The sequence below is a fragment of the Saccoglossus kowalevskii genome, chromosome 15 (assembly GCF_978046115.1).
Source record: "Saccoglossus kowalevskii chromosome 15, keSacKowa6.1, whole genome shotgun sequence".
Classification (NCBI taxonomy): Eukaryota; Metazoa; Hemichordata; class Enteropneusta; family Harrimaniidae; genus Saccoglossus; species Saccoglossus kowalevskii.
In genome coordinates, this window is record NC_140655.1 from 7,959,444 (window position 1) to 7,984,308 (window position 24,865).

The window sequence follows — 24,865 nt, forward strand, 5'->3', positions numbered from 1 at the left end:
AAGCATACTATTGTATTATATTTTTCATATACATAATAAACTACCAAATTACTACCTAAAAAAACGAATTAAATGTTAAAATTTAACTAGGAATTTTCACCCATTTGATATTTTGATTGGCATATAGTGGTCGTCTTGGCCGAATGCTCCGACACCCTGGCAGACTGCATTTCATTTCAACATCAATCAGGTATGGTGTCATCTGTAGTATCATCACCCAACACTGATTCACTAACAGCCAGTGGTTGTTGAGATATTATCAGTGGAACAAAATTTGACACAGACACACATACGGACGGAGGGACAACCATGCATTGGTACGATATTACCACTTTGTGGTACCATTTTAATAGAAGGCTTATAATACAGATTTTACAGAACTTAATTTATTCAAGAATTGTTGTACCCCACAACAAGTTTGGCTCAACATTAAACTTGACCTTTTACCCCAGTCAGCAACTTAGCTGGCAATGTTACTGTTTTGGTGTTCTGAACAATATGACGATGACATCAAATTTTTTTATAGAAAATCAACTTCATCTTTAAATGAGTTCAATTCATTCTTAAGTTCTGGAATTTGTATCTATAGAATGCTACATTTTGAATTGTGAAATTCTCGAGTAATTTTTTATGCACATACCCTTTGGGATGAGAACTGTATGTCATGCTTTTCTTGCCCGTATGTGGTGCCGTTCTTGACCTTGGTGCATTCTGGGAAATAAAGTAACAGTGTCAATCATCAAAATATATATTCATAAACAGAGGCATGTTAAGGTAATAAATCGTATTTTCCGATTATTGACTTTGAAAATTTTTTTGTTTGTCAAGTCCTTCTGACTTATGTAACTATGGTAACAGGGAATGCAATGATGATAAAGCATAGAAAAACATTATGTACTGTAAAGGGGTTAATTATTCACTGGGTTTTAATTTTGCTTATTTCCCTGACTGGAAAATGCGCTAAATTAAAACCCAGTGAATATGTAAAATTGAGCATAGATTACATTATCTCAATGATAAAACCGTGAAGCCCACTGAATATGCCTGAAATGGTAAATCAGCGAAATTTAAACCCAGTGAAAATTAGTCATTTTACAGTACTCACAAAATCTACAACTACTATAAAATACTTTTTTTGCTAGGAATTTGTTTTTTCTATTTTATGATTCAGTGAAAAAATAAAACCCAGCGAATATACTTTTTTTCCAATAATTTACATTCAACTTGTCAAAAATCAGTGAAAATAAATTTAATACAAAACACCTAAAAAATCTTTTCAGCAAAATTAATTCTATAAACTAAAATAAAGTATTGTACAGTACTCTGTATGTGCCATAGTTTTCTAAACCATTGATGGATTACAGTGGAGAGTGGTGAAAAGACAAGATTACACAACAAAGACATTTTTAATAATCAAAACAGGTGATATGTTGACCCCTGAAAGGTCATACGTCTTAGCGCACTTGACATTACGGAAGTTTACTGTTTGTTTGTTTTTTGCTAACATTTTGAAAAGCCTCTTGTTTACCAAGTAAAACAGTAAACAAACATTTGGCTTTATTGTGATAACACAATAAAGTACAAGAACGTGTGAACTTTAGAAAAGCGATAATGAAAACAACATACACTGTTTTATTTATCCATTGGCGCTTACAACGTACTTATTTCGTACAAAAACCTTTTACACTATCAATATTACATGAGATATTGCATAAACTGTGAACGCTGAAAACAGCAAATTTCACAACAAAGAGAAAATCAAAGAAAGCTTAGAAAGAACTCCCGTGTGCTGAGAGTATTGAAGACACATTAAAAATTAATTCAAAATTACTTGTACATGAGATATTGATAGAAAAGCTGAAAACTAATTATGTACATCAGGTAACTAATATGAACAGAACAGAACAAACAAATTATGAATTATTATGCTAATTAGAGAATTAATATGAACAAATTTTAACCCAAAATTAATCAGGCCTGTCTATTGTCCTAGAGCATTTATGTACCAAATTTTATTCAAATGTGATGATCAGTAATTGAGATATCAGTGTTAATTAATTATGTTAATTAGGAGATTAATAAGCATAAATATTTACCAAAAACTAATTGGGTTTCTGCATAGTTCTCTTTAAAAGTTTCATTAAAATCCAATTTGTGGTTCTTTATATATCAGTGGAACATTATGCAAATTAGGTAATTAATATCCAATTAAAACTAATTAGGTCTCTGCATAATCCTAGAAGATCTATGTAGCAAGTCTCATTGAAATATGATGATTACTACTTGATATTTCAAAAGCTGAAAATTAATTAATTATGCAAATTAGATAATTAATATGTACTCATATTACCCTAAAAACTATCAGGTTTGTGCTGTGTCCTATGACATCTATGTACCAAGTGTCATTGAAATGTGATGATTACTACTTGAAATATCAAAAGCTGAAAATTAATTAATTATGCAAATTAGCTAATTAATATATACTGATATTAGCCTAAAACTATCAGGTCTGTGCAGTGTCCTATGATGTCTATGTACCAAATTTCATTGAAATGTGATGATTACTACTTGAAATATCAGAAGCTGAAAATTAATTAATTATGCAAATTAGGTAATTAATATGTACTCGTATTACCTTAAAAACTATCAGGTCTGTGCAGTGTCCTATGACATCTATGTACCAAGTGTCATTGAAATGTGATGATTACTACTTGAAATATCAAAAGCTGAAAATTAATTAATTATGCAAATTAGGTAATTAATATGTACTCATATTACCTTAAAAACTATCAGGTCTGTGCAGTGTCCTATGACATCTATGTACCAAGTTTCATTGAAATGTGATGATTACTACTTGAAATATCAAAAGCTGAAAATTAATTAATTAGGTAATTAATATCTACTGATATTACCCAAAAAACTATCAGGTCTGTGCAGTGTCCTATGACATCTATGTACCAAATTTCATTGAAATGTGATGATTACTACTTGAAATATCAAAAGCTGAAATATAATTAATTATGCTAATTAGGTAATTAATATGTACTCGTATTACCCTAAAAACTATCAGGTCTGTGCAGTGTCCTATGACATCTATGTACCAAGTGTCATTGAAATGTGATGATTAGTACTTGAAATATCAAAAGCTGAAAATTAATTAATTATGCAAATTAGGTAATTAATATGTACTCATATTACCCTAAAAACTATCAGGTCTGTGCAGTGTCCTATGACATCTATGTACCAAGTTTCATTGAAATGTGACAATTACTACTTGAAATATCAAAAGCTGAAAATTAATTAATTATGCTAATTAGGTAATTAATATCTACTGATATTACCCTAAAAAATTTCAGGTTTGTGCAGTGTCCTATGACATCTATGTACCAAGTTTTATTGAAATGTGATGATTAGTACTTGAGATATCAGTGGAAAAGCCAAAAATTGATTAATCATTATGCAAATTAGGTAATTAATATTGCACAGATTTTTACCCAAAACTAATCAAATCTGCGCATTAGTTTGGAGCATCTGTGTGCCAAGTTTCATCAAAATCCAATGAGTGGTTCTTTAGATATCAGTGGAACAGTCATGAAACAGCCAAAAATCAGCTAATTATCATGCAAATTAGGTAATTAATATGCATGGATTTTTACCAAAACCTAATCAAATCTGCGCATTGGTCCAGAGCATCTATGCACCAAGTTTCATCAAAAACTGATGTATGGTTCTTGAGATATCAGTGGAACAGACGGACACACATACACACACACATACACACATACACACACACATACAGACAAACTAACTGCAAAGACTCCCTTTTGTGCTTCGCACACGGGAGTCAATCATCTATTTCATTCTACTTATATTGCTACATATTCGATTTTGCTGAGGAAACCTTCTGTCCGCTATTTCTATGTTGTGATCACTAATTTTGAATTTTGTCATTGAAATTTCTTTTTTTTATAATTTCAAATACATTCAATTACAGTAAAGTTGTATCATTCTAAACTTTGCATATATCCTCACTTTTTGTTTTTTCACTTAATATATTATTTCTGTATTGCTGAATTGCTTTAAATTATATTTTTTGTTGACAAATTGTTCTGGGCTTCCTGTTCACCATGTAACAACAGTTTAAAACAAGCAGCCTCTCGGCTGAGATAGCTCCGCTGTTAGCAATGCACATTTCAATTAAAGAATTAAAAAAGATATCACAAAATCAACAAATCTGAGAGAAATCCACCTGAAGTACCTTTATGTATAATATCAAATCAATCTGACTTGCGGTTTTTAACAAGTCGTCAAAAATATCACTTTTTACCAATCTGAAAATCCGATCTGAAAAATAAAATGACGTGCATCAGGAACCCATAATCTCTAATGTATGTACCAAGTTTGAACAAAATATATCCATAATTGCCAAGATCCAGTTTTGGAATGCCAAAAATTCTTGATTTTTGATGTGCATACAATGTATGTATAATATTATGTATGATGTACCGGTATGTGTGAAGTTTGATTGTGATTGGTCCAGGCATGTCTAAGAAACAGGGTCAGACGCACGCACATATGGACGTACAAAGGTCAATCAATAAATCCCAGTTTTCAGACAGCATCTGAACGGGGACTAAAAAGCAAACAATTATAATTAAAATAGCTGTTTCCATAGACTACAATGAAAACATGCATATCCATTAAAATCCCATAGGAAATGAAACAAATCTTTGAAACTGAAAGAAAAAAAAGTACACATATATCTTTTTACAATCTAAGTAACCAAGACAATTTTGAAAATTCCATAATTCCCTCAACATGGGAAATGATGATAAAATGCGCTGAAACCGACAATGATCTTTTTAGAAGTTATGAGGAGATTGCGAGGATGCCAGAAAATATTCAGTACAGCGGAAGTATCAACTGACAAGTAGTGACTGTGCACTGTCTACGATACTGTACTGTCTGAATGGTGTTCTCATAATAACCTTTTAAGCCCCGATTCTTGATCCAACTGCTTAGTGTAGGATAGCAGAGTACTCAAATTTCTACAAGTGTCCTCGTCATGGATAAAGACGTAGGTCGGTAAAAGAAGGAATAAATGAATATGGAAATCAAACGAATTAAGTATGGATATAATTCATCAGATCAATTCTCTACTGACTGACTATTCATGTCAAATGTCAATTTTTCAGACAATCTGATGCTAATTTGCATGTTGCTGTAAAATAATTGAAACCACAGAAACCTTACAATGCATCTGATGACTGTCTGAGATCTGGCTCCCACGATAATAAATATTTTTTTAAATAAAAACCAATACAACTGATTTATATGGTAAAACAAAAATAATAATTTGTCCATGGAGCCATAATAAAAAAAAAAAAAAATTGTCATATTAAACCATAATTTATTTTTGCACACAGGAATTGCTGAATCATTGGGCAAAAACTCAAAATAGATCACCCTATGGATTCTGGGAAATATGATATAAAACACCATGAGAAGGTACTTAAAAATAGACAAACATGTGGTAAACAAATTTAGCTGCATCGTGTATAGTGGCAACTTTGATACAACTCATGAGCTCGATAAATTTACCAGGATAACAATCAGTACGATAATATAATGGGAAATACTGGACACGTAATTCATGGAAGGTGGAACAAATGAGACAAAAATGGTATTCGTCCCCAAAGGTGTTATTTACACAAAATAAACAATTTGTTTTGATTCTAGCTAGTTGAAAATGTCTTCCCGTTTCAATTTCTAAATTACGAGACGATACTAAATCTGTATGACTTAAATATTTTTCTCACTGAAAAATTAGTTTCAATCTTTTATATTGGACATGTTCCTCTATTTATCCAGGCCTTACCAAAACCAAAAGAAAATAACATTAATTTCAAATTATGAGCCTAAAATGGTTTATTATTGTTTCCTTGGTGAAGTGGAAATTTGTAGCACTCAACTTTTGTAAAAAAAATTTTAAAGCCAACCCAACCTAGCTCACCCCTAGCAGCTAGGTTTATCCTTTGCATCATCAAATCCCTATACTTCAGATCTTTTATTATTAATGAAACAAGAATTCATTCATTTGCAAATTTTCCTAATTAACTGTCAACAGGAAATATTTTCAAACCTAATCAAATCTTGCAATTGCCCAACCTCATCTGATTCTGACCACTGAGATATCGCCTTCACAAATTTGGCAAACAGATGGACAGACAGACAGACAGACGGACGGAAGGACAAACAGACAGACAGACAGACAGACAGACAGACAGACAGACCACTACATAGGCACCCATTGACTGTCAACAGGAGCTAAAAATTTTGAAAATTATTAGAACATTCCCTGCTATGAATTTTGTTTTTTAAAAACGCCTGCCATTGTGGAAATATCACATAATCATTCTATATTTGGAATTTCCTAATATGGTAGGATGGCGATACTCTGTGCAATACCGCAAAATTACTACACTTCGTAACTTGCAGTGATACAGTCACAGTTTTATAATACTGTATGTCAATGTTCTCAGAAATAATAATCCTCTTGGCTTCAAGTAAAATTGAAGAAACTGACATAAATCCATTAAAATCTTCACCCAATTGAGTTGTATTTGATGGGCACAGATGTATATAGTAGACATGGGTTTTACAATTTTTTTTTCAACAGGAGTTTCAAGAAACAGTCAATGCTTCCATTGAAATTTTACTTTGAATGGAATTAAAAGAAGCTGCTAGTAAAGGACGGCAGACAGTCTGCCTCTACATGGTAAATAAAGCCAATTGACGACAGAATTGAAAGAATTCTTACTTGGAATGATGAACCTTGACGGCCACCAGTGGCAGACGACTTCTTTTTTGATTTCTTAGTTTCTGAAAAAGTACATGTATTGGAAAACAGGTTGTTAATATTATCATTATTATTTTCAGAAGCATTGGAAGAAAAACCAGAAATGAGAGTTAAAACCATACAGGATTGAACAAAAGACAATTTGAGAAATATTTTCTTAAACAAATCAACTGTTTTCAGATGCTATAGACACACGAGATTGCTAAACCACTACCCAACCAAAGTACATATACTTTCAACCATATTATGGACTAGAACACAACAGATGCACATAAGCCTTATGAGGTGAAACTGAAACTACAAGTTCCTGGTTTAGGACGTCATCCGAAGAACTAACAGTACAGAAATAATTCTGTACACAATAGTTTCATTCGGTATAAACAATTCCTATTAATTGTAATCCCAGAGAAAACATAGAGGGCTTTTAAATCAAGAAAACCTAGTATCAGTTTTAAAGCGAGGGAGTCATCACCATCAGATGGCCATTGCGTGTCATTGTTTACAAAAAAGTGACTACCCATAAGCCTTTGCGGTTTTAGCGTGTGTCGCTTGGGACTCAATTCCTGCGCGTGCGCAGATGATGACCCTCTCACTTTAAGATTTTCATGAATATCAATTAATTATTTGTTCATCTATTTATTGTCCATAAATGTTTGTTTGTTCATCAATCAATCAATCAATCAATCATCTTGGGGCATTCAATCAGAAATACGATGACACGTCTTAGTGCAACAATTGTGGGAATAGATATGCGATAAAACATGCACTTATAGACAAATAATTATAGCCAACCTTCGCGATATAAAGACCAGACAGCTGTTATAAAAAAAATTTCAATTGATTACATCACGTCATTCACTGAGATCACAGGTACAGTGACCGGACACAATGCCTGCACAGTTGGCGTCAATATACCATACTTTTCATTTGATACACAACAATTGATTGCTACGTATAATAAAATACTGACCTTCAAATGCCTTATAATCCGCCTTGGTGTAGTCAAAAGGATGGAACACTCTCCCTTCACTGTGTCTATTATCCACAGACGTAGATGCCTTGTCTTTTTTTGCAACTTCCTTTTCCATCCATTTCCGTTTCTTCTTCGGCACACCCTTTGGGCAAAAGAAATATTATATCAATACTGGTCGACAGGGATTAATATAGTGACGAATTTATATAAAATTGTATACACTGAATTTCATAAAGGCGTGAATGTTTTTTAATTAAAATATTTTATAAATTTCACTATTTTTTTTATAAATTATTTATAAATAATTTTCAGAAGAACCACAGTGTAATATACTGCACTATAACATCCCACCTTGTTCTTTGACACTTGTTAGAAGGCTGGGGTAACAACATTTATCATTGATGGCAATTCATTTGGACAGATGGATATATGAAGTGCTTTATTTTATTATATTTAATTTTCAAAACTTATAATGTATTTTAAAAAAAAATTGTAAAGACCTATCTGTAGCCAATAACAAATTGTATCAAATTGGTCCAAAATTAATTATTATATAATAAATTAAATTTTTCAGGCATGGAAAATTGATAGTTCAAAGGTCGTAACTTTAATTGTTATTCAATAACTATTGCAACACTGGAAATACTGTATGATAAAATCTAGTGAAAATAATTTTTTAAATGTTTTTACATTTAACTCAGTGAAAATATATGTTAGACATATATATATTTTCTCAAACAAAACAAAAATAAAGTCCAGCTAAAATAAAGTATTTTACAGTATCTTGGCATTACACAAGCAGTGACAATATGAGCTATATATATATATATTACATAAATTTAAATTTTCCAAATTCAAAGATTACTGTTTTTTTTTTTAAATTTTTAAAAATTGAAAACAGCTTAATGTCTCCAGCCATAATTCACACAAAAGACTATTTATTCACTATGTGCTGGTATACCACAGGGGACAACAGATAAATGCTTGCTTTGTTAAAGTGTAGGAAACTGAATCTCCAGACTAATCAAATTTGTGTTGATTGACCTGTTCTCACCCATAGCTTTTCTCATAGACTGGTGCAGCTCATTCTGTGGCTAAAATAATTGTTTTTATTTAAGAAAAAGTGTGAAACATCAACAAAATGATGGAGAGGACCACCAGTCTACTAATTTGTATGTTTTTTTTTGGGGGGTGCCCATGCAGTTGTAGGGGTATATATGGTCAATTTATTGATGGAAATATGTTTGACTGTCTTGTAAATTATTTGATACATACATTAATATTAAAACTATAATATTAACATTTCTATGACTTAACAATACTAGATCTAATGACTTATGATACTAGTACGGTAATGTAATTTGAAAACATTTCAAAAATGTGATAACAAAGCAAAAATCAAAGCACTCAATTTTAAAACATGCAAAATATGCAAATGAAGGACTGATCAGAAGAAGTTCATGGAAAATTCGGTACCGATGCAATAAAATATGAAAAATAGAGGGCGCTGTTTAATCATGTACGCGTCATTGAGAATTTACATTCAAACTGTAATTAAAACATGCCTACATAGTATTTTATACCAAGATGGGTCTCTAACTTTTCAGTTTAAAGTATGGAAGTATTCACATCAACTTTCATAAACAAGAAATGTCCCAAATATTTTTTTTATGAGACGATTTTCTGTGAACTCACTAAATATTTTCAGATGTGGAATTTATACCACTCAGTGATTACACAGATAAATCACCTGCTTTTACACCTCAGAGGGCCGACAAAATCAAAGAAAGTTTTCTCAGCTGGAAACCCTGCTTTTTTCTTTTTAGTACAATCCAGGAATAGTATGGTACCAAACTGAATGACTGGTTATGTTTTTAGATATCAAGATGCAAATTAATTAAAAACTAATTGAATTGAAATAGCAGATTTGTACACCCACAAACACACAATCCTAGACACCACAGTTCTGCATCGCGCAGTTTTTGACAAGCGACTTATAAAACATCTGTAAAATAAACATGCTTTAAATGATGCCTCCACAATCCCAGAGATTGCACCATTGCAATTTTACTATGAATACAAACATTACTGTGCATGTGTTGATTCTGTTTGCTAACTAATTGCATACATAGAAATTTTCTGCATTGAAAGAACGGATTGTCACAGATTGACAATTATTTTGAATACTTTCATATAATAACAAAATCATACTCAATAGAACAGAACATTTAACAGTTTTTGCCCCGAAAAATGTCATTACATTTGGGAGTAGGGTTGTGCATGACGCTATGGTATATTAGTATCTACATACCAAGTATCAAAGGAATTGTGCTGGTAGTTTTCAAAAGACAAAAATATAACTTTTTACCAACAGGCGACCTTGCGGTCAGTAGAGCTCCACTGTAATTGACAAGCGGAGAGGGCAGTGGCAGTTACTAAGTGGATATGATAAGGGGAATCTATGACAGTTTAGTAATTGTGGTGATGGTCACTGGAAGAGCATATCCTGTATTAGGGGAATCGTAGTTGTGTATGTAATGCATGGATATGTATAATTGACGATGTGGGTGTACAGGAAATTGAAGCTGAAACATAAAGTTGTTGTCACTATTACCAAAATATATTTCTGCATTATTTGGTTATTGTACATGTGACTGAATTGAGAATGACAAAGTTAGACAATATGACAAAGTGACATGTGATCTTGAAATGACCTTGACCGATGTAAGATCTTGACAGAGGGGTGACATCCTGACCCCCAATACATATGCAATCAACATGTGACCTTGAGATGAACCTTACCTGGGCCCTTGAGAAGACCCTGAACGGGCCTTGAAGATTGGTTTTTTAGTCAAGCACTGTTCCATATTGACTCATATAAAAACAGCAAACTTATAAACCTTGAAATGACCTTGATCTGAACTTGAGCATTTCTTGAAAACATTGTCCCATCTAGTTCATTTTCCATTTAAGACAATGTGTACTAAGAAAGCTTAGCTTCCAAATGACACTGTTCACTGGAGTCCATGCACTATACATGGCCCATGTGAAGTGAAGAAATCCAAAAAAATAACAACAAAAAAACATAACTTCCCACAAAAATTGTTTCGGAGAAGTCAAAAATGCACCAAAATTAGCCAAAAAAATGTTTAAAATGCACTAAAAATAGATACTCGCATACAGTGCCATGAAAATAATGAATCTGAGTGTAATCCATGTCAACAACATTCATGCCAAATTTCAAAGCAATCTGACAAGTGGTTGTGTAAAAAGTCATTTTTAACCATAAATGACAAAATATTCACAAAATATAGAGGTTTATATGTGATGTAACGAATGAACAAATCTGACAGAGAACCATCCCAGGTAAGTGTGGTATGAATAGCAAGGCAATTCAGTTGACAGTTTTGGAGAAGAAGTCGTTTGAATGAAAAAAGTTGATCAACGATGGACAGATGTGGTCAACAAGTGTGGTCAACACAGGAGCTTAGTTCGGTCATTTTCGATAACAACAGGGCTAAAAATGACAAAAATATTCACCAAAAATTGAAGTTATCATCATGAAATTAACAAATCTGATAGAGATCAACCTAATACATGTACACTATCAATATCAGCACTGTAGACCATATACTAGTAGTGTTAAAGTCATTTAAGCATTTTTATAGTTTTTGATAACTAATTTGCATGATTTTTTGGTGGATCGAATTCTCATGAACATAATTCATCTACACTCATCAAGGCAGGTACACAACAAAAATCTAACAATTCAGCAGTTTTTGAGAAGAAGTCGTCCACATCCATCCGTCCAAACGACTGACCATCATCATCGGTAAAAACTGCATTCTTTTTGTCACAATGAGTGAAGGAACAATGAGGAAGCACTTCGAAATCCGGTTGCCATCTTTTCTTTCATACACCCAAATTCTAGAGTTGAGCTTCTGCTTTGTATCAATTTATAATAATAAATGCGCATAATTTAATCAGTCATCTCGTACCTGTTCTCTTAATGACTTAGCTGGCTCCTCTTCACTCTCGACACGTTGTCTTTTCTTGGCACTGTCTCCTCGATTGATGGTCACTTTTTTTGAAGATGCCTCAGATGGCTTGACGTCAGTTGACGGCTTCATTTTCCATAAATCATTCTCCTGAGGTAAACAGAGAAGTTTTTTATAGGTCAACTGCCCTCACAGTTCAAAGTGATTCAGTATCTGAGAATGAGGCTCAAGGGCACAATGTAAAAAATTAAAGCTAATCATCAATTCACTAGTTCCAGGCATTCCATACAAATGACAAATATGCCACAGGTGACTAGTAATCTTTGATTTCTCCGCCCGGAACCCCTACGAGTAAGTGACGCATTTAGAAAACATTCCCATCGCTATTTTTGATAATGTGATAACAAACGAAACATTCAAGCAACTTTTGTGAGTAAAAGGAAGATGGAAAACCATGAGAGTAAGCATTGATGACAGGTAACCAAGGAAAATAAAACAAAGAATTGAAACATGATTGACCAATCAAAATGCCAGAACCATAATTAGTTAATGGCCTTATGGGGATTGTTACCCACGACACTTGAGAAGGGAATCAGCCAAAAACCTTTAAAAGTTTGTCACTACAAATTCTCTTATTTTGATCACTTGTGGGCATGATTCGTATCAAAATAAATTTCACAAAAGTTGCTGTGGTTCTCTGTCAAAGAACCAGAGTCTACCTACATGTACAAGGTTGTCCCCATTCCGAACAATCCGACCAATCACAGAGCAGCTTTTTTATTGACAGTTTAACCCTTTTGAAAGCGACAATGGAAATTTATATCAGTTTGGTCCAAAAATAAATTAAGAAATTCTCAAAAAAATTGAAAAATTGTGCAAAATGTTGCACCAAATATTTGGCGGGATATTTATTCAGGTTTAGGGGCAGATGGAATTGAGGTAATATGTAATGTAATCCCAAAATATTGACAATGGAATTTTATAATATGGGAAAGTATTCTATGCATTCAATTTCAGTCAATTATCACCAGTCATGTGACCAGTGACACTTACTATCGTAGGTCTCACATGTTCGGCTTGAATCTCTGCTTCCTTTCCATCAATAGTGATTTTATCCGACTCTAAAATCGAGGACGGAATCTGTGATACTGTCTTTTTTGGTAAATACTGGCAAAAAAAACACAGATGTTAGAGAACAGCTGTCAGTGGAAAAAAAAAAGAGAATTCATGGTAGATTAAATGACGCTGGGTAACGTGCAATCTGACCCGATGAAATTAAAATGAATATTCACGAGACAGTAAAATTCTAAGCTGTATTTTAATTTTAACTGTATGCAAAAAATATTATTAAAAAGTGTTAGTAAACATTAAAAAAAGAAAAAAATTAATTAAATAAGTTTAGTCAAATATTTTCTCTATTAGTAGTGCATCTGTAACGCATATAACGAAAAAAAGAAACACATATGAACCGAAAATTATCTGTATGCTGGATCAGACTTATTTGACCATAGACGTACTTCTAATTATTTACAGAATCACACATGCTATTAATAGCGCAAATACTATAGGTGAATATTAAACAGACACTGCAGTAACTTCATTCAAAATGAAGCATCACAATAACATCAGCGTCAAATAAATACTGTAAAATATGTTGAAAAAGCGACATGCAATTTTAGCGAATTGTGGTAAAATGACGTAATAGCGAAATGTTGATTTAGCAAATCTAACTTGTTATTCCTTTTTTCACAATATTTCTCTGTCATGTGCCAAAACAAATGCGCAGTTATCACCTCCATAAAAACAAAGAAAAACTGTCAAGTGTAATTGGGAAGCGCCCCAGAATTTTACGTTCCAGATTACTGTATACAAATCCCCAAGCCTTCTTCATTTTGAATTTATTAGTAATTAGCGACATCTTGAAATAGCAAATCGGTTCTCTCGCTAAATTCGCTAAAAAGACATGCTCGCGAAAAAGACACGTTTCACAGAAGTATTCAGAATTACAGGAAAAATCTTTAAGTTTAAAATGAACACTTTTTAAAAATAGTTTTTGACAAAATTTTCAAAAAAAACAAAAGAAATATCCAAAGACATAGTCCCTTGTTGTCCTTTTTTAATGACTGTGTCAATTACAAATTGATGAATAGGTTCATAACATACAAAAAAGGTCTTTAATATGTACTAATTGACTGTCAAATAGTTTAATGAGGTGTGCCATAAGCTTGACTTTATTTAGTTATTGGGCAAACAGGAAAAAAGAAACTCATCATCAAAGTAGACAGGGTGAACCCTTGCTCTGTGGCCAGTAACCCAACTAATCTCGCCGTATCCAGGCACTGACGGTATTAACACCATCAATCTTTAAAAAAAAAATGTCCCCGTTAGTTATCGAATTTTAGATATATAGTTTTGTTTATAGTAATATAGCTGGAACATAAATATGTCAGGAATATGATTATGATGATTGTTTAACATTAAAATGATTGAGTATTGAGAGATGTATTATGTATGATGTATGTGTGAAGTTTGATTGTGATTGGTCCAGGAATTTCTAACATACAGGTCCGGTCGCATGCACGGAGGTCAAAAAATATGTAATAATAACTTTATTTGGTAGGTAACGCGAGAGATCAGTGATTTTTAAACGATTGGTTACCTTTTCAAATGGACTCACAAATGATGCTTTTATGACTTCCACTTTCTTCAGTCCAGCTGTCATTTTATTTACAGAATAACCAAATATGCTAATGATGGGATTAGAAGTAACCAATCCTTTGGCATCTTTTTTACTAAATAAGGCAGATTGATTGCTGATTGGCGCTGAATCTGAAAGTGAAACAAATATGCTAATGAGTATTTGAGAAATAGCCAATCAGGAAGCAGTAATATCACCAAATAAGGCAGCCTGAATCTGAATGTGAAAGCAATTATGCTAATGAATATTTGAGAAATAGCCAATCAGAAAGCAGTAATATCACCAAATAAGGCAGCCTGAATCTGAATGTGAAAGCAAATATGCTAATGAATATTTGAGAAATAACCAATCAGAAAGCAGTAATATCACCAAATAAAGCAGCCTGAATCTGAATGTGAAAGCAAATATGCTAATGAATATTTGAGAAATAGCCAATCAGAAAGCAGTAATATCACCAAATAAGGCAGCCTGAATCTGAATGTGAAAGCAAATATGCTAATGAATATTTGAGAAATAGCCAATCAGAGAGCAGTAATATCACCAAATAAGGCAGCCTGAATCTGAATGTGAAAGCAAATATGCTAATGAATATTTGAGAAATAGCCAATCAGAAAGCAGTAATATCACTAAATAAGGCTGCCTGAATTTGAACATGCGAGCTTATATGCTAAGTTTAAAATCAAGCAATTTGTGATCGTTGCACAGAGGGAGCTGAAAGAAAGTGATCGTAACAAACCTGTAGCATTCATAGGAATATTGCCAGCAGTGTATGTTATGATTTATGTTCAAAAACTCAACATTTTCACAGCCAAACAATCCATTGGTATAACAAAGTAATTCGCTAATGAAATTTGCTCACGTTCTGCATTAAAAAAGACCTTGCAAATGAACACCTCATTCAGCCTAAAACATTTTTGAAACAGAAATTATCATCCAACCAAGAACTGATGGCTTTAACATTGGGCGATCACTACAGGTTGATCTGAGACAATGAAATGGATAGTCAAAGTTCACATCATGAGTTACAGAAACAACTTGAGGTATTATTTTTACTACCATACCGAAACTAAATTTTTGTAACTTTTCACAAAATAAAATTTTTTTTTATAGTTTTTCAAACATTTTGATCAAGACTTGTAGGCAGTAGAAAATTATGTTCATTTGCACCAAAATTACAGAAAAAAAATCACATAAAATTATTCAACATGTTGAATAAAAATTTGGATGTTCAGCGGATGAATAAATGTAGGAATGAACAGACTACATACCGGTCTCCATACTATCCTCCTCATTCCAGTGTGTCATGTCATGTGGACAGTGTAACATCTTTTCTATGTTTGTATAACCAAATTTCAGCTCTTCTGTTTTTTTTGTTGATGTTTCAACCTGTGAAGTCAAATACGAATAAATATATTTGTTCTGTGATACATGATTAATTATTTTTGAAGATGTTTGATTCAGACATACATATAAAACAAACAAAAATGGACACAAATCTCCATAATTTAGCAAGAGCTCTCTCAGTTCAGGTAATAAATCTTCTTGGGATTCACAATCAACAACATTTAATGTTCCCATCTTGACTTGTCAAACTGGCTCCTATGTATTTTTAACCTTTTTCATCACCAGATTTTCTATCCCAAATTTTTCTGCATTTTTTTCTTGTATTCTTCAATATTTATAGAAATGAATCCTAATTTTGAAGCCAGCAGACAAAATTTAAGTAAATTTTCAGTTTTCACCCCAAAAATTGGTTAAACCTAGCTGCCTACTCCAAAATGTTGCATAACTCTGAATATCACTTTCTAAAATACACATAGTCCAGATGTATCGTGAACACAAATGACCTGACAGTCAAAATAGCAGCTATTTCAGCAGAGTGTTTGTCTAATGCACACAAATAACTAATCTAATAAAGGTCCATCCAAGTTAGACATACATCAATTTTGATCAAAAATTTTTTTTCTAGAATACAGAGAATTGAAAATATCATCACAAAATAAACTAGCAGCCTGTCGGCTGAGATAGCTCCGCTGTTATCAATGCACATTGCAATTAAAGAACAGAAGATATCATTAGAAAATGAACAATATGTATAGTAGTAAAGCAATCAGACTTTTTATCAAAAATATTCATTAAAATTAGATAATTGAAGAACAAAATCATCATGAAATGAACAAATCTGAGAGAGGTCTACCTGTAGTACCTATATATGTAATATCAAAGCAATCACACTTGCGGTTTATAACAAGAACACGGAAATATCACTTTTTACCAAAAATGACAAAAATATTCATGAAAATAAGAGAATTAAAGATATCATCACGAAATGAACAAATCTGAGAGAGGTCCACATGTAGTACTTACATATGTAATATCTAAGCAATAGGAATTGCGGCTTTTAACAAGAAGTCGAAAATATCAATTTTTACCAAAAATGACAAAAATATTCATCAAAATTAGAGAATTAAAGATATCATCACAAAATGAACAAATCTAAGAGAGGTCTACCCAAGGTACCTACATACCAAGTATCAAAGCATTCGGGCTAATGGTTTTCAAGAAGAAGTCGAAAATAGCATTTTTGACCAAAAATGACAAAAATATTCGCTATAAATAAGACAATAGAACATATCCACACGAAATGAACAAATCTGAGAGAGAACCACCCAAGGTACCTTCCTAGAAAGTTTCACAGCTATACAGTTTGTGGTTTTTAAGAAGATGTTGGAAATGTAAAGTTGACGACGGCGGACGCTGACGGACAATCAGTAATAATATAAGCTCCGCTCGACTTCGTCGACAGCGGAGCTAACAAATCTGATAAAGGTACACCCAAAGTACCTACATACAAGGTATCAAATCAATTGAGATGGTATTTCACAAGAAAAAGATGAAAATGGAATTGTTGATGGACGGGCTACGGCAGACAATCTAACATCTACAATGGCGGGGGAGCTAATAAAATGCATTCATCTTTGAAACCGTACCATGACTTTAAAGAATATATGTAATTTTAAATTGACAAGCGCCTATGTTTAGAAAAACTAACTGTTTTTGAAACTAGAAATGTATTATAGAATTGGTAACATACATACGACAATGACATACATATGTTTATTTCGTGTTCATGAATGTGTTCAAACGCATGTCATTATTTTAATGTGCCAATGTTAATATTAATATGTGTATGTTTTTAAAACATACTTTGTTGCATTAATACTACAATTGTTGTATCCTAGAAACATATATGTAACAAGAAGTCTAACTTTAGCATTACACAATAATGTAACTAATAAGGAGACTTCAATAAACATTTTTAAATACTGGTAGTCAAGAATGTCTGTGAAATGTACCCACCTTTTCTATCGGTTGTTCTCGCGCTTGGCGAACGAACTGATGAATTTCGTTGACATGCTGCCGAACTAGAGGCGGGATAGGATTACAACATGCCAAGATTCCTTGAGCTTCTCTGAAAAATATAAACAATTGATATTTCAAAAAATTTAAGCGACCCAATTTAAGGAGATGCTCTTTTCGTTTGATTTGAGTCGTCAATGTATATCTCTTCTGACTACATCTGACCATCCAAATCATTTTCAGTCATCTCCTCTCTGTTGAGATTTGTCAATCAATTACAGCATGCCTTATTAGAACATGACCTGTAATTCTCGGGGGCGGACATCCGGGCATTTTCACCGCCTGCCAACCACCATGGTGAAAACGGTACTTTAGGATGGTTGTTGAGACTCTCCTGAACAGTGTAACAAGATCACCCCTGCATGTGTAACATATATAAATTTGGCTGTTCAGGATTACTTCAAAGTTGAGTTTGTGTTGTTTTCTCGAATTTTCACTGGCACGACAAGTGTTCCACAGCAGCGCGCACAGAACCTATAGAAATGCATGGTACAGTGGTGTGCGTCTTAGCAACGTGGAACGTCTTGTGACGTAGCTCCACCCCAAAGATACAAGTTGCTGATTGCTTTTAATTCACAGGAGTACACTGATTTGGGTCTATGAAACAAAACAAGCAGCCAGTCGGCTGAGATAGCTCCGCTGTTAGCAATGCACATTTCAATAAAAGAACAGAAGATATCATTAGAAAATGAACAATATGTATAGTATCAAAGCAATGGGACTTGCTGTTATCAACAAGAATTCAAAAATATCACTTTTCACCAAAAATGACAAAAATAATCATCAAAATTAGATAATTGAAGATATCACCATGAAATTAACAAATCTGAAAGAGGTCCACATGTAGTACCTATATATGTAATATCAAAGCAATTGGACTTGTGGTTTTTAACAAGAAGTCGAAAATATCACTTTTTACCAAAAATGACAGAAATATTCATCAAAATTAGAGAATTGAAGATATCATTACAAAATGAACAAGTCTGAGAGAGGTCCACATGTAGTACCTATATATGTAATATCAAAGCAATTTGACTTGCGGTTTTTAACGAGAAGTCGAAAATATCACTTTTTACCAAAAATGACAAAAATATTCACCAAAATTAGAGTATTAAAGATATCATCACGAAATGAACAAATCTGAGAGAGGTCCACATGTAGTACCTATATATGTAATATCAAAGCAATTTGACTTGAGTTTTCAACAAGAAGTCAAAAATATCACTTTTTACCAAAAATTAAAAAAATATTCACTATAATTAGAGAATAAAAGATATCATCACAAAATGAACAAATCTGAGAGAGGACCACATATAGTACCTATATATGTAATATCAAAGCAATTTGACTTGCGATTTTTAACAAGAAGTCAAAAATATCACTTTATACCAAAAATTACAAAAATATTCACCAAAATTAGAGAATTAAAGATATCATTACAAAATGAACAAATCTGAGAGAGGTCCACATTTAGTACCTATATATGTAATATCAAAGCAATTGGACTTGCGGTTTTTAACAAGAAGTTGAAAATATCACTTTTTACCAAAAATTACAAAAATATTCACCAAAATTAGAGAATTAAAGATATCATTTTAAAAATGAACAAATCTGAGAGAGGTCTACCCAAGGTACATATACACCAAGTATCAAAGCATTCAGGCTTGTAGTTTTCAAGAAGAAGTCGAAAAAGTGACAAGGACAACGACGGACAATCACTCATATGATAAGCTCCGCTCAACAAAGTCGACAGCAGAGCTAAAAACAAATTTACACACGTTATGTCAGATCTTGTACCAAATTTGAACAAAATCAGTGAAAGCATGTCTGAATCAAAGAAAGATTAGAAAGAGCTCCTGTGTGCAGGGAAGTATTGTAGGTACATGAATCAGAAATGGAGTACATTTAAAATTTGCTTCAGAATTCAGAATTCCAAATTCCAAATCAGAAGCCTAGTACACACAGTTTTGAAATATTATTAAAGCGATGGAATACAATTGATTGTAATGATCTCGTTTGTTATCTGTGATTTATCTTAGAACACTTATGCAGCACGTTTATTTAAATCTGATAAATGTTAAATGATAATCTGAAATCAAAAAATTGCCTAATTTATGCAAATTTAGATAATTAACATGCATGTTTTTTCAACCCCAAACTTATTCACATCAGTGATTACTTCTATTGAAATGTGAAAGTAATGAGATATCAGTGAACAACTAAAAATTGGCTAATTTATGTAAAGTGCCTGCAATAGTGTTTGAGATCACATGACAATATATTGTCATCGGATTGGTTAGCCATGTTTCTTGTCCAATGCCATCAATATAGCACAGGCTATATCTGCAATAGTATTTGTTGACTATTTGAGCCTATAATACAATTCATATGCAAATTTAATCAAATTAGATAATTGTTATCCACAGATTGCAAAGATCAAAAAACAAACGATATGTATGTCATTATGACTTGTCATTGAACAAAATCGGGTGAAGCAAGTTCAAGAAATTACATCAGACGCATGGACTGATGGATGGACAGACAGAACGAAAAACTCAAACAATGACAGATGCGGGCCACTATTGTCTAAAGTCGTTGTGGGCAGGAGAGCATTCTGTCTAAAATCAACAAAGATGCTACCAGTGTTTATTTGGAGATTATCAACAATAATAATTATGTAAAGAAAACAAGATAGGAATTTGAGTTATTTACTTTATTTATTTATTTACTTATTGACTCTTACACAATCCCCGGAGGGAAAGAAAATGGTCACAAAGTACAAGGAGAAATATATATATAAAAAAACAAAACAAAAAACACAATATACTAAATAACAAATACAATCACTAAATTACTAAATAATACAAAATCTCTAAAATACAATCTAATATAAAATTATAAAATTGACAGCAGGCATTAAGATGTCAAGTAAGACCCTGCTTCCTGACTTCAAAGCTTTTACTTATGAACTGTGCTACTGGTATAATAATGTTTTCATTCTGTGAGTAATCCAGAGCGACAACTGAGTTGACCTTTAGTGATTGTGTTAAATATTCAGCGATGCAACATATTCTTACTGTTTTCTTCTAATAGAGCATGTTTTGCATCACAATTTAAAAAGTTAAATCGTCCACAAGTTCATAACAAGACTATGTATATTTCACCTTGCTTCATCGCCAGTATTTAAGTTATAATTGTAAAATAATGAACAATCTACAAGCATCTGAGGGGATTACCCCAAATGCTCATTTTATAGACAGTTGTTTGTATAAGAGTTTATTACATTATATAGAACAGTTGTTTGTTTAAGAGTTTGATTATATAGGACAGTTGTTTAAGAGTTCAAACATTATAATATTAGGTTTAAACATCATCTTTAGAGAAAGCATATGGTACGTTTACATGACAGCATTTTAGTGGAGCCCCATGGCTAAAGCCTGCAAAAATAGCCAAGTATACATGTCAAGTTTGGCTCCAATAAACCCTCGGGTTGAACTCAAAAAGGGTTATGCCCGACATGGCTTCAACCATGCGTACACATCAGGTCCCAACTATCAAGCCGAATACACACCCTCAATTGTCTTCTTCAAGTAACCTCTCATTTCAATTCTGGTGGAGACAACATTGCTTGTAATTTCGTGTAATTTCTGTCTTGACAAAGAGATATATCTATTTGGGAATGTAAAGAATTACTGCAATAGATTGATAGCTCAACAAGACGCAGAAAAATGGCGTTAATCGGCGGAGGGAGTGTCCATCATCATTTCTCGGAGATGCCTGGACCAATTTTGCTGAGACTTGGTACAAAGACCACTGGTAAGATGCACATTGATTTATTTTTTAAGAAATCTATTAATGAGTTCATTTGCATATTTAATTAGAATTCTTGTTAATATCTTGTGAACTAATAGTCCAAATCAGACCAAACTTGGTAGAGACTTGATTTGTCAATATAAGATATATGCTATGCAATATTGATTTTCAATTTAATTAATGAGCTCATTTGCATATTTAATGAATTTTTGTAGATATCTTGTGAGCTAAGTTCAAATGAGACCAATGTTGGTATAGACTTACTTGATCTGTCAATATACAATATGTGTTATGCAATATTGAGTTTCAACTTAATTAACAAGCTCATTTGCACATTTGCATATTTAATTAATTTTGAATTTTTCTTAATATCTTGTGAACTAATTGTTCGAATGAGACCAAACATACTGATATAAACTCAACAATTTCTTGTGTAACATTCAGTCGGCGACTGCCGCTACTCCTCTCGAAATGTATCCAACCGATGCAACAGAAATATCGCACAATCCCTTGAACCATTGCCCTTGCTAGTCCAACTTCCTCATCATCGATCACGAGGCAAATAATCTCCATCTCAGTGTCTTCGTCTAAACGCTTTGACATAATAGCAATAATTATTCAAAATCAGAAACTGCATTCAAAACTGAACTGTTCTCACGAGGACAATTTAGGTAATTTCATTATATGTTATGGGCGTTTTTAAATATTTGTATCAGCTAGGTTTATTATTTTTGCGAAACGTTCTAAAATAGAATTTATTAAATGAACGAGCAAATGTATGCATAAAATAATGAAGTGTTCGATATCAACAATGAGTAAACATAATTGTTTGATGAATGTTTGACTGTACGCTTAATACACGTTGTAATAGCATCTGAAACCCTGGTCCGTTGTTTTGATCTCAGACTAGTATACTAGTCGCGTAGGCGTGTATGTAACTTTATTGTGTCTACAACATCCACTGGATCGTCTAGGAAAGTGTTTGGCGATGTTGTAAAGTTCCTTGGTAATTACCTACCGAGTGCGGGAGTTAGGTGTATGTAAATATCTTGCGCCCGCTGTAAGCTGCACTCGTACGTGTACATCTTGACCGAGTTTTAAAAACGAATAAGATTTAACTTAGTCTGCATAACTATTACGAGAAATTTAATCTTTGTTACACATTGTTTAACAATGAGTAATTATTTATCGATCAGCAAACATATGACATATACTTGAGAAGTAAGTGTGCATCATGTTAATAATTAAACTAAACAACATTGTGAATAATGCCTATGTAAAGTAGATAAACTTGTGAATGATTAACAGAATAAAACTGAGTGTTGGCTTAATAAAAAGCTGGATACATTCCAATGACAAACACATAATATACTGTAAAATACTTTATTTTAGCTGGAATTAATTTTCGCTGAATGTCTATTTTGGATGTTTTGTATGGAATTTATTTTCACTGATTTTTGACGAGTTGAATGTAAAATATAGGAAAAAAGGTATATTCGCTGGATTTTATTTTCACTGAATCATTCTTTCAGCGAAAAAAGCGAAAATTAATTCCAAGCGAAAATAAAGTATTCCACAGTAAGTTTTTTTTTATACATGATTGAAATATACAAGGCTGTGACAAAGAGTCTCTACTTTTTATGTCATAGGTGACAAATGTGCGGTCGAATTACCGGAAAGTGGTAAAGGTAGACGCCATTTCTAAATGAACATGCATTAACCAATTAATTAACCAACCAATGGAGTATGGCAGCACATTTTTTTAAGTATTGTGCATTGGACTTGTTTCACAGGAATACATTAAGCCATTATTAAGCACATTTTGCATCATCATTTTACATTATCTTGAAGGCTGCTGAGACCAAAACAGTACATCAAAATGAACCAAAAAGCATGCGTTAGAGACATACCTATGTACAATTTAATTTGTCAGTACAGTAAAGATTTGCACTAAGGACTCATTAATATTCAATGTATCTACCTGGTTTGCACAAAATCCATTCATACATTACCACAATCTGGTTATCCTCGGGTGTGCAGCTGCGTCACAAGACGTTCTACGTTGCTAAGACGCGCACCACTGTACCACATATTTCTATGGGCTCTGCGCGCGCTGCTGAGGAAAGTGGAATGCCGAGCAAAGAGCCGATGAAAATTCAAGAAAACAACAGGAACTCAACTTTGAAGAAATCCTGAACAATCAAATTTATATGCGTTATACACACAGGGGTAATCTTGTTAAACTGTCCAGGGGAGTCTCAACAACCATCCTAAAGTACCGTCTTCTGAGAGTTTTCACCGTGATGGTTGCCCTGCGGTGAAAATGTCCGCCCCCGAGAATTGAATTGGGGAAATGTTTGATTTTGATGAATTTTTCACATTAAAATGGCCGTTATTTGGCCATTCTAAATCAGATCATGAAACAAGTTTATGTGCATATGTATACCAGGATACATAATACGTGAGTGTATGATTGTGATCGGACAAGAAATATCAGGGATACAGCCTTGGACGATTGGTCACACAGAGATCAATCAATCCGTCTCTGTTTTTGGAAGTGCGTCCCAACTGGGACTGAAAAATATCACAACAGTGAGTTATACTAACTTGGGGAGTACTTCTGCTATTTGGAACAGCATATGATTAGGTAATACATAGTGGTAGCTTTCATCTTCTTGTCTGGCTATTCTGTCTCTCCATGCATACAGTAGTTTGAAACATTTCAACTGAGAGAAAAAGAAGATGTCATATAATATAAACAGCGCCACCATGAGTTGAAGGTCAGAAATACACATAAAGAATCCTTTGAATGCCAATGTCAACTGTTGGTACCTTTCGCAAAATAATCCAACATGATTTTTTTCATATTTTTTTAATCATTTTTTTGGAAGCCTGTAGTATGTAAGTACTTGGAAATTACGTCCGATTGGTTAAAAACAATATACTATAATTAAAAATGTGTATTTTGAGGGAAAATTTTTGTGAGAGAAATGACGGCATTCAAATGTTATGGAGAACCCCAAGGGTACATTTGTTGTGTGCAATAATGATTGTGACCAATCTGGTTCCGGATTGTTAATAGCGCCCTCATGAGTTGAAAGTAT

The 24,865-nt window shown here is 33.0% G+C and overlaps 1 protein-coding gene across 1 annotated transcript in view; it reads right to left on the bottom strand.

The window, feature by feature from the left end:
* The window catches only part of LOC102810251 (exosome complex component 10-like), a 106,953-nt gene that overhangs the window by 8,908 nt on the left and 73,180 nt on the right, over positions 1-24,865 (bottom strand). The window contains exons 12-20 of the mRNA XM_085508682.1: positions 24,369-24,487; positions 17,889-18,000; positions 15,797-15,914; positions 14,490-14,659; positions 12,884-12,997; positions 11,831-11,980; positions 7,830-7,974; positions 6,821-6,882; positions 641-711 (exon numbers count right to left, since the gene is read on the bottom strand). Of these exons, the coding sequence (XP_085364808.1) occupies positions 641-711; positions 6,821-6,882; positions 7,830-7,974; positions 11,831-11,980; positions 12,884-12,997; positions 14,490-14,659; positions 15,797-15,914; positions 17,889-18,000; positions 24,369-24,487 (1,061 nt within the window). The remainder of the gene's footprint in view (positions 1-640; positions 712-6,820; positions 6,883-7,829; positions 7,975-11,830; positions 11,981-12,883; positions 12,998-14,489; positions 14,660-15,796; positions 15,915-17,888; positions 18,001-24,368; positions 24,488-24,865) is intronic.